At 43.8% G+C, this 9,931-nt stretch overlaps 2 protein-coding genes and 1 long non-coding RNA gene across 7 annotated transcripts in view; 2 read left to right on the forward strand and 1 right to left on the reverse strand.

The window, feature by feature from the left end:
- The window catches only part of RPS19 (ribosomal protein S19), a 50,945-nt gene that overhangs the window by 35,136 nt on the left and 5,878 nt on the right, over nucleotides 1-9,931 (forward strand). The window lies entirely within an intron of this gene.
- Nucleotides 1-9,931, reverse strand: part of LOC146423496 (uncharacterized) — a 45,516-nt gene that overhangs the window by 27,942 nt on the left and 7,643 nt on the right. The window lies entirely within an intron of this gene.
- On the forward strand, nucleotides 2,878-9,431 carry LOC146423500 (uncharacterized). Of its 3 annotated transcripts, none has more exons than XM_085044693.1 (5): nucleotides 2,878-3,061; nucleotides 3,835-3,957; nucleotides 6,428-6,520; nucleotides 8,546-8,627; nucleotides 9,339-9,431. In XM_085044693.1, exons 1-5 carry the CDS (start codon nucleotides 2,924-2,926, stop codon nucleotides 9,377-9,379), a joined length of 477 nt encoding a protein of 158 aa, XP_084900819.1. In that variant the 5' UTR covers nucleotides 2,878-2,923; the 3' UTR covers nucleotides 9,380-9,431. The 3 variants fall into 3 exon arrangements, 2 of the variants coding, with proteins under 2 accessions (XP_084900819.1, XP_084900820.1); XM_085044694.1 differs by lacking the exon at nucleotides 2,878-3,061 and adding an exon at nucleotides 3,133-3,220; XR_014847459.1 differs by lacking the exon at nucleotides 8,546-8,627 and having other exon boundaries at nucleotides 2,898-3,061; nucleotides 9,339-9,417.

A 9,931-nucleotide genomic window follows, 5' to 3' on the forward strand; every position in this document is an offset into this window, starting at 1 on the left:
TTTTGGGACAATTTGAGGTAAAATTTGAGGTAATTTGGGGACAATTTGAGGACAAATTGGAGATTATTTTGGGGCAATTTGGGGACAGCTTGGTGACAATTCGGGCAAAATTTGGGGACAATTTGGGGACAACTTGGGCAAAATTTGCGCAAAATTTGGGACAATTTGGGGATAATTTGGAGTCAAATTTGAGATAATTTGGGGGCAATTTGGGCAAAATTTGGGGTGAACTTGGAGAATTTTTGGGCAAATTTTGGGGTCAACTTGGGGTCAACTTCGAGAATTTCTGGGCAAATTTTGGGACAATTTGGGGACAATTGGGGCAAAATTTGGGGCAAAATTTGGGGTCAACTTGGAGAATTTGTGGACAAATTTTGGGACGAATTTGGGCAAAATTTGGGGACAACTTGGGGTCAATTTGGGCCAATTGGGGCAAGTTTTGGGGCAAATTTTGGGGTCAATTTGGGGAAAATTTGGGGCAAATTGGGGGCAATTTGGGGACAATTTGGGCAAATTTTGGGGCCAACTTGGGGCAAAATTTGGGGTCAACTTGGAGAATTTTTGGGCAAAATTTGGGACAATTTTGGGGCCAATTTGGGCAATTTTTGGGCAAATTTTGGGGCAAATTTGGGCAAAATTTGGGCAAAACTTGGGGACAATTTGGGGCCAATTTGGAGGTAATTTGGGGACAGTTTGGGCAAAATTGGGGCAAATTTTGGGGACAATTGGGGCAAATTTTGGGGCAATTTGGGCAAATTTTGGGGCAAATTTTGGGCAAATTTTAGGTCAACTTGGGGAAAATTTGGGGTCAACTTGGAGAATTTTTGGGCAAAATTTGGGGACAATTTGGGTCAACTTGGGGCAAAATTTGGGGTCAACTTGGAGAATTTTTGGGCAAATTTTGGGGCAAATTTTGGGGCAAATTTGGGCAAATTTTGGGGCAAATTGGGGCAAATTTTGGGCAAATTTGGGCAAATTTTGGGGCAAATTTTGGCAAATTTTGGGTCAACTTGGGGCAAAATTTGGGGTCAACTTAGAGAATTTTGGGACAAAATTTGGGAACAGTTTGGGCAAAATTGGGGCAAATTTTGGGGCAAATTTGGGGCAAATTTTGGGGCAATTTGGGCAAATTTTGGGGCCAATTTTTGGGGAAGCCCCGCCCACCCCCAAGCCCCGCCCACCAATCCACTCAAAGCCATTTAAGGAGATTCGGGGTGGGGGAGGGGCCGGGGGTGGGGGAGGGGCGACCGGATGTCCCCAAAAAAATGCACAAGGGTGGGGGAGGGGCGGGGAGGGGGAGGGGTGATGAAGAAGGGACGAGGTGGGCGTGGCCTGCCGGAGCCACGCCCACCGCCGGGGGTGTGGCTTGTAAATAACCTTTTAACCACCTTTGATACGAAATAAAAAGCCCCGATTCGTACTGGGGGGGAACTGGTTTGTACTGGGAGGGACTGGGAGGGAACTGGGAGGGACTGGGAGGGACTGGGAGGAGAAAACGGGGCGGTTTTGGGGTGAAAAATGAGGATTTTGGGGTGAAAAATGAGGATTTTAGGGACAAAAATGGGGATTTTAGGGGTTAAAAGGGAACTGGGTTATACTGGTTTGGACTGGGATGGAACTGGAAGAGACTGAGACGAACTGGGATATACTGGGAGGAGAAAACGTGGAGATTTTGGGGTCAAAAATGGGGGTTTTGGGGTTAAAAGGGAACTGGTTTATACTGGGAGGGACTGGGATGGAACTGGAATGGGAATTCCTTGGCCTCCCAGTCCCTCCCAGTCCATCCCAGTACAAACCAGCTCCATCCCAGTCCATTCCCAGTCCATTCCCAGTCCCTCCCAGTCCATCCCAGTTTGCTCCCAGTATATCCCACTTCCCTCCCAGTCCATCCCGGTACAAACCAGTTCATTCCCAGTCCATCCCAGTTTGCTCCCAGTCCCTCCCAGTCCAAACCAGTTCACCCACAGACATCGCCGTTCCTGCCAACCTTCGCTGTGGGATTCAGGACGAGCCTTAGCCACGCCCACCTCCTCCAGGCCACGCCCACCTCTTTAAACCACGCCCACCTCCTCCAGGCCACGCCCCCTCCGCCTGGCCACGCCCCTTCCCCTCCCCAATTAATTCCCTAATTGCAATAAAGAGCAGCGATTGGCTGACGAGTGGGCGTGGCCTGAGCGCGGGAAAGCCACACCCACCGAGCGGTGACGTCATCGGGGAGAGGGGGGAGGGGAAAGGGGTTTGACCTTTGACCTCCCAGAGTGCTTTGCGGGGAGAGAGGTGAGAGAGAGGAACTGGTTTATACTGGGAGGGACTGGGAGAGAACTGGGAATGGACTGGGAGGGACTGGGGGGGAACTGGGATTGAACTGGTTTGTACTGGGAGGGAACAGGGAATGGACTGGGATATACTGGGAGAGAACTGGGAGGAACTGGGATTGAACTGGTTTGTACTGGGAGAGACTAGAATGGACTGGGAGGGAACTGGGAGGGAACTGGTTTGTACTGGGAGGGAACAGGGAATGGACTGGGATATACTGGGAGCAAACTGGGATGGACTGGGAGGAACTGGAACAGGACTGGGATGAACTGGGGGCTTACTGGTTTGAACTGGAGAGGACTGGGAATGAACTGGGAATGGACTGGGATGGACTGGGATGGACTGGTTTATACTGGGATGGACTGGTTTATACTGGGACTGGGAGAGAACTGAACTGGGATATACTGGGAAGGCACTGGGATGAACTGGAACAGGACTGGGATGAACTGGGGGCTTACTGGTTTGTACTGGGAGAGACTGGGATGGACTGGGAATGGACTGGGATGGACTGGTTTATACTGGGACAGACTGGGATTGAACTGGGAGGGACTGGGAAAGGACTGGGAGGGGACTGGGGGGTTACTGGTCTAAACTGGGATGAACTGGGATGAACTGGGAGAAACTGGGAAGCCCCACTGGGGCTGTACTGGTGCAAACTGGTCCCTACTGGTCCATACTGGGAGCTAACTGGTCCATACTGGTCCATACTGGGAGCAGAGCGAAGCTGGAGAAGCTCAAGCCGCAGGTTCGCCCCTCCCCCCACCGCCCCTCCCCCACCCGACCGGTCTGACCGGCTGGGGAACTGGGAGGGACTGGGAGGGAACTGGGAGGGACTGGGAGGGACTGGGAGGGACTGGGAGGAGAAATCGCGGCGATTTTGGGGTGAAAAATGAAGATTTTGGAGGTAAAAAGGGAACTGGTTTGTACTGGTTTATACTGGGAGGGAACTGGGATATACTGGGATGGACTGGGAGGGAAGTGGGAGGGACTGGGAGGGACTGGTTTGTACTGGGAGGGACTGGGAGGGGAAAACGGGGTGGTTTTGGGGGAAAAATGGGGATTTTGGGGTGGAAAATGGGAACTGGTTTGTACTGGTTTATACTGGGAGGGACTGTGAGCAAACTGGGATGAACTGGGAATAAACTGGGATGAACTGGGAGGGACTGGGAGGAGAAAATGTGATTTTGGGGTGAAAAATGGGGATTTTGGGGTGAAAAATGGGAATTTTCGTGAGAAAAAAGGTAACTGGTTTGTACTGGTTTATACTGGGATGGACTGGTTTGAACTGGGAGCTAACTGGTCTGAACTGGGAGGGACTGGGAGGAGAAAATGTGGCGATTTTGGGGTGAAAAAATCAGATTTTAGGGGCAAAAATTGGGATTTTTGGGGTGGAAAAGGGGAACTGGTCCATACTGGTCCATACTGGTTTATACTGGTTTATACTGGTCTGAACTGGGATCTAACTGGTCCATACTGGTCTGAACTGGGATCGCCCCAATCTCGCCCCTCCCCCCACAGGACGGTTCTCCCCCCGCGGAGGGGGAGGGGCGAGCGATGACGTCAGCGGCGATGACGTCAGCGGAGGAGGCGGAGCCGGCGGTGACGTCAGAGGGGATGACGTCACAGGGGGCGGTGGGGCAGGTGGGGGAGGGGAGGATGGGGAAATTTGGGGATTTTGGGGAATTTTGGGGAAATTTGGGGATTTGGGGGAATTTGGGATTTTGGACATTTTGGGGAATTTTGGGGATTTTTGGGGATTTTGAGAAATGAGGAGAATTTTGGGGAAGTTGAGGGAATTTTGGGGAATTTTGAGAATTTTGGGAAATTTTGGGAAATTTGGGGATTTTAGGGAATTTGGGGAATTTGGGAATTTTGGGGAATTTGGGGGATTTTGGGGAATTTTTGTACTTTTGGGGAATTTTGAGAATTTTGGGGAATTTTTGGAATTTTGGGGAGGTTTTGGAATTTTGGGGAATTTTTGGAATTTTGGGAAATGGAGATTTTTGGGAATTTTGGGGGAATTTGTGTAATTTTGGGGATTTTGGGAAATATGGAGAATTTTTGGGGATTTGGGGGAATTTGGGGGATTTTTTGAATTTTGCGAAATTTGGGATTTTGGGGAATTATTTGGAGAATTTTTTGGGGAATTTGGGGGAATTTTTTGAATTTTGGAAAATTTTGGTAAATGTTGGGATTTCAGGGGATTTGGAGTTGATTTTTGGGGGAATTTGGGGTATTTTAGGGATTTTTGGGGTGAATTTTTGGGTGGATTTGGGGTAATTTTTAGGTGGATTTTGGGGGATTTTAGGGTGAATTTTTGGGTGGATTTTACTGGTTTTTGGGGTGAATTTTTGGGGTATTTTTGCATATTTTGTGCTATTTTAGGGTGAATTTTTGGGTGGATTTTAGTGCTATTTGGGGTGAATTTTTGGGGTGAATTTGGGTATTTTTGGGTATATTTTTGGCTATTTTAGGGTGAATTTTTGGAGTGGATTTGGGGTTTTTTGGGTACATTTTTGGCAATTTTAGGGTGATTTTTTGGGGGTTTTTTGGGTGATTTTTGAGGTATTTTTATGTGAATTTTTCTGTGGTTTTTGGGGTATTTTTGGGTACATTTTGGGCTATTTTAGGGTAAATTTTTGGGGCATTTTTGGGTGAATTTTGGGCTATTTTAGCGTGAATTTTTGGGGTGAATTTTGGGGTGAATTTGGGGTATTTTTGGGTACATTTTAGGATATTTCAGGGTGAATTTTTGGGTGGATTTTAGTGCTATTTGGGGTGAATTTTTGGGGTGGATTTTGGGTGGATTTTGGGTATTTTTGGGTACATTTTAGGATATTTTAGGGTGATTTTTTGAAGTATTTTTGGGTACATTTTGGGCTATTTCAGGGTGAATTTTTAGGGTGAATTTGAGTAATTTTTGGGTACATTTTAGGATATTTTAGGGTGAATTTTCTGTGGTTTTTGGGGTGGATTTTGGGTATTTTTGGGTATATTTTGGGCAATTTTAGGGTGAATTTTTGGGGGTTTTTTTGGGTATATTTTGAGGTATTTTTATGTGAATTTTTCTGTGGTTTTTGGGGTGGATTTGGGGTATTTTTGGGTACATTTTTGGCTATTTTAGGGTAAATATTTGGGGCATTTTTGGGGTGAATTTTGGGCTATTTTAGTGTGAATTTTTGGGTGAATTTTGGGGTGGATTTGGGGTTTTTTGGGTACATTTTAGGATATTTTAGGGTGAATTTTAGGGTGAATTTGGGGTTATTTTGGGGGTTTTTTTGGGTAATTTTGGGCTATTTTTGGGTGAATTTTTGGGTGAATTTTGTGGTTTTTTGGGGTGAATTTTTGGGTGAATTTTGGGGTATTTTTGGGTGGATTCTGGGTTAATTTTGGGTGGATTTTTGGGTGTATTTTGGTGGTTTTTGGGTGATTTTTTGGGGTGGATTTGGGATATTTTTGGGTATATTTTTGGCTATTTTAGGGTGAATTTTTGGGTTTTGGGTTATTTTTGGGTATTTCTGGGTGAATTTTTGTGGTTTTTGGGGTGGATTTTGGGGTATTTTTGGGTATATTTTTTGATATTTTAGGGTGAATTTTTCTGTGGATTTTAGTGCTATTTGGGGTGAATTTTTGGGGTATTTTTGGGTGGATTTTGGGCTATTTTAGGGTGAATTTTTGGGTGAATTTTTGGCTATTTCAGGGTGAATTTTGGGGTGGATTTGGGGTATTTTTGGGTATATTTTTTGCTATTTTAGGGTGAATTTTTCGGGTTTTTTGGGTGAATTTTGGGCTATTTCAGGGTGAATTTTTGGGTGAATTTTGGGGTGGATTTGGGGTAATTTTTGGGGTATTTTTGGGTGTTTTGGGTGGATTTTGGGGTATTTTTTGGTGATTTTTTGGGTGTTTTTGGTTTTTGGGTGTTTTGGGGTGGTTTGGGGGAATTTTTGGGGGTTTTTTGGGTGAATTTTGGGCTATTTCAGGGTGAATTTTTGGGGTATTTTTGGGTACATTTTGGGCTATTTCAGGGTGAATTTTGGGGTGGATTTGGGGTATTTTTTGGGGTATTTTTGGGTACATTTTGGGCCATTTTAGGGTATGTTTTTCCCCCCAGCTGATGTTCTCTCACTGCACTGATCGCCGCTGGATTCTCCTTGGTCCTCCCAGTGATCCTCCCAGAGTTCTGGCAGTCAGGAGCTCTGTGCAGGTGAGAAATCAGCCAAAATCACCCCAAAATCACCCCAAAAATCACCCTAAAATCACCCAAAAATGACCCCAAAAATCACCCAAAAATTACCCAGAAATGACCCAGAAATGACCCTAAAATGACCCAAAAATGACCCCAAAAATCACCTAAAAATGACCCAAAAATGACCCAAAAATGACCCCAAAAATCACCCAGAAATGACCCTAGAAATTATCCAAAAATCACCTAAAATTACCCCCAAAATGACCCTAAAGTGACCCCAGAAATTATCAAAAAATCACCAAGAAATGACCCAGAAATTACCCAAAATTACCCCAAAAATTGACCCTAAAGTGACCAAAAAGTGACCCCAAAAATGACCCTAAAATGACCCTAAAATGACCCAAAAATGACCAAAAATGACCGAGAAATGACCCAGAAATTACCCTTGTTTTGTGTTTGTGTTTTGTAAAAATCACCCCTTGAAAATTACCCCAAAAATTACTCAAAAATAGCCCCAAAGATGACCCAAAAATGACCCAGAAATGACCCTAAAATGACCCCAAAATCACCCCAAAAATGACCCTAAAGTGGCCCAAAAATTACTCCAAAATTGACCCCAAAAATGACCTTAAAGTGGCCAAAAATTACCCCAAAAATGACCCCAAAATGACCAGAATGACCTTAAAATGATCCAGAAATCACCCAAAAATGACCCAAAAATGACCAAAAACCACCCAAAATTGACCCCAAAAATGACCTTAAAGTGGCCAAAAATGGCCTCCAAAATGGCCCCAAAATTGACCCAGAAATGACCCTAAAGTGACCCAAAAATGACCAAAAAATGACCCTAAAATTGACCCAAAATTATCCCCAAAAATGACCCTAAAGTGACCACAGAAACTATCCAAAAATCACCTAAAATTACCCCAAAAATGGCCCCAAAATGACCCAAAAATTACCCCAAAAATGACCCAAAATTGAGTCAAAAATTACCCCTAAATGGCCCCAAAATGATCCCAGAAATTAGCCAAAAATGACTCAGAAATGACCCAAAAATTACTCCAAAAGTGACCCAAAATTACCCTAAAGTGACCCAAAATTGACTCTAAAAATGACCCAAAAATGATCCCAAAATGACTCCAAAATTACCCCAAAAATGTCCCCAAAAATTGACCCTAAAATGACTCCAAAATGACCCCAAATTACCCCAAAAATGACCCAAAATTGACCCCAAAAATGACCCAAAAAATGTCCCTAAAATGACCCAAAATTGACTCCAAAAATGACCCAAAATTACCCCAAAAATTATCCCAAAAATGACCCAAAATTACCCCTAAAATGACCCCAAAAATGGCCCCAAAATGATCCCAAAATCGACCCCAAAATTACCTCAAAAATCACCCAAAATTGACCCTAAAATGACCCAAATTGTGTGGTGTGGTGGTTTTGGTCAAAAATTACCGAAAAATGACCCAAAATTACCCCTAAAATGACCCCAAAAATGACCCTAAAATGACCCCCAAAAGACCCCAAAATGACCCCAAAGTTGACTCAAAAATGGCCCAAAATTGACCCCAAAATTAACTCAAAATAACCCAAAAATGATCCAAAATTACCCTAAAATTGACTCAAAAATGACCCAAAATGATCCCAAAATGACCCCAAATATCCCTAAATCCCAAAATATCCCAAAAAATCCCCAAAATATCCCAAAATATCAAAAAAATACCCCAAAAGTAACCTCAAAGTGATGGAAAATTGACTCAAAATGACCCAAAAATGACCCAAAAATGACCCAAAATGACCCAAAATTATCCCAAACATCCCCAAATCCTCCCCAAATATCCCCAAATATCCCAAAAAAATCCCCCAAATGCCCCAAAATATCCCAAAAATGACCTCAAAGTGACGGAAAATTGACTCAAAATGACCCAAAAATTACCCAAAATGATCCCAAAATGACCCCAAATATCCCTAAATCCCAAAATATCCCAAAAATCCCCAAAATATCCCAAAAATCCCAAAAAAATCCCAAATTTCCAGGGTGCCATCGGCCTGCAGAGGTCAGACAGTTTGCCCAGAAGGCAAAGAGGAAATTCCCAAAATCCCAGACCTCGGTCCCAGGGTGAGAAATTTGGGGATTTTGGGGAAATTTGGGGTGATTTGGGATTTTTTGGGATTTTTGGGGATTTTTTGGAGTGAGTTTGGGATGGAATTTTGGGGATTTTTTGGGATTTTTTGGGTGATTTGGGATTTTTTGAGGATATTTTGGGGAATTTTTTGGGGAATTTTTTGTGATTTTTCAGGGATTTTTGGGGGATTTTTTAGGGATTTTTGGGGTATTTTTTGGGATTTTTGGGGGAATTTTTTGGGGATTTTTTGTGATTTTTTGGGGGATTTTTTGGGATTTTTTGGGGATTTTTTTGAGTATTTTTGTGGTTTTTTCTTTTGGGGGGATTTTCTGGGATTTTTTGGGGATTTTTTTGAGCTCATGGATCTTTGGGGAGATTTTGGGGATTTTTGGGGGATGTTTTGGGATGGAATTTTGGGGATTTTTGGGGTTTTTTTGGGTGATTTATGGTGATTTTCAGGTGATTTTGGGTGATTTGGGATGTTTTGGGTAATTTGGGATTTTTTTTTATTTTTGGGGTTTTTTTTGCAGTGGATTTGGAGATGATTTTGGGGATTTTTGATAATTTTGTGGTGGATTTGGGAGAAATTTGGGTGGTTTTGGGTGGATTTTGGTTGATTTTGGGTGGTTTTGAGCAATTTTGGGGTGATTTTGGGTATTTTTGGGTGAATTTGGGGTGATTTTGGTGCTGATTTTTCCCCCCAGGTGCTCTGGCAATGCAGTTGGATGCTCAGTCGTACAGGTGAGCTGATCAAAGTGACCAAAATCACCCAAAAATCACCCAAAAGTGACCCAAAAACTGACCCAAAAATGACCCAAAGTTAATCCCAAAACTGACCCAAAAATGATCCATAATGGACCCAAATAAGATCCCAAACTCATCCCAAAAATAACCCAAAACTGGACCTCAAACTGACCCAAAGTTAATCCCAAAATTGACCCAAAATGGACCAAAAAATGACCCAAAAATGGACTCCAAAAGACCCCAAAACTGCCCAAAAATAACCCAAAAAAACCCCCAAACTGCCCCAAAGTTCCCCAGTTCTCCCAGTTCAATTCCCCAGTACTCACTCCCAGTTCTCCCAGTAACCAATCCCAGTTCCCAGTTCTCCTAGTAATCAATCCCAGTTCTCCCAGTTCAGTTCCCCAGTAATCCCAGTTCTCCCAGTTCCCAGTCCTCACTCCTAGTTCTCACTCCCAGTTCCCAGTCCTCACTCCCAGTTCTCCCAGTTCTCCCAGTTCCCAGTGCTCCAGTAATCAATCCCAGTTCAGTTCCCCAGTTCTCCCAGTTCAGTTCC

The sequence above is a fragment of the Lichenostomus cassidix genome, unplaced genomic scaffold (genome assembly GCF_008360975.1).
Source record: "Lichenostomus cassidix isolate B80296 unplaced genomic scaffold, HeHo_3.0 HiC_scaffold_37, whole genome shotgun sequence".
Classification (NCBI taxonomy): domain Eukaryota; kingdom Metazoa; phylum Chordata; class Aves; order Passeriformes; family Meliphagidae; genus Lichenostomus; species Lichenostomus cassidix.

What these genes read in the sequence shown, in the direction of transcription:
- LOC146423500 (XM_085044693.1), top strand. Translation starts at nt 2,924, where the DNA reads ATGAACTGGGAGAAACTGGGAAGCCCCACTGGGGCTGTACTGGTGCAA. An exon ending in TGGAGAAGCTCAAGCCGCAG is followed by an intron (nt 3,062 to 3,834) that starts GTTCGCCCCTCC and finishes CTCCCCCCACAG; the next exon opens with GACGGTTCTCCCCCCGCGGA. An exon ending in CAGTCAGGAGCTCTGTGCAG is followed by an intron (nt 6,521 to 8,545) that starts GTGAGAAATCAG and finishes CCAAATTTCCAG; the next exon opens with GGTGCCATCGGCCTGCAGAG.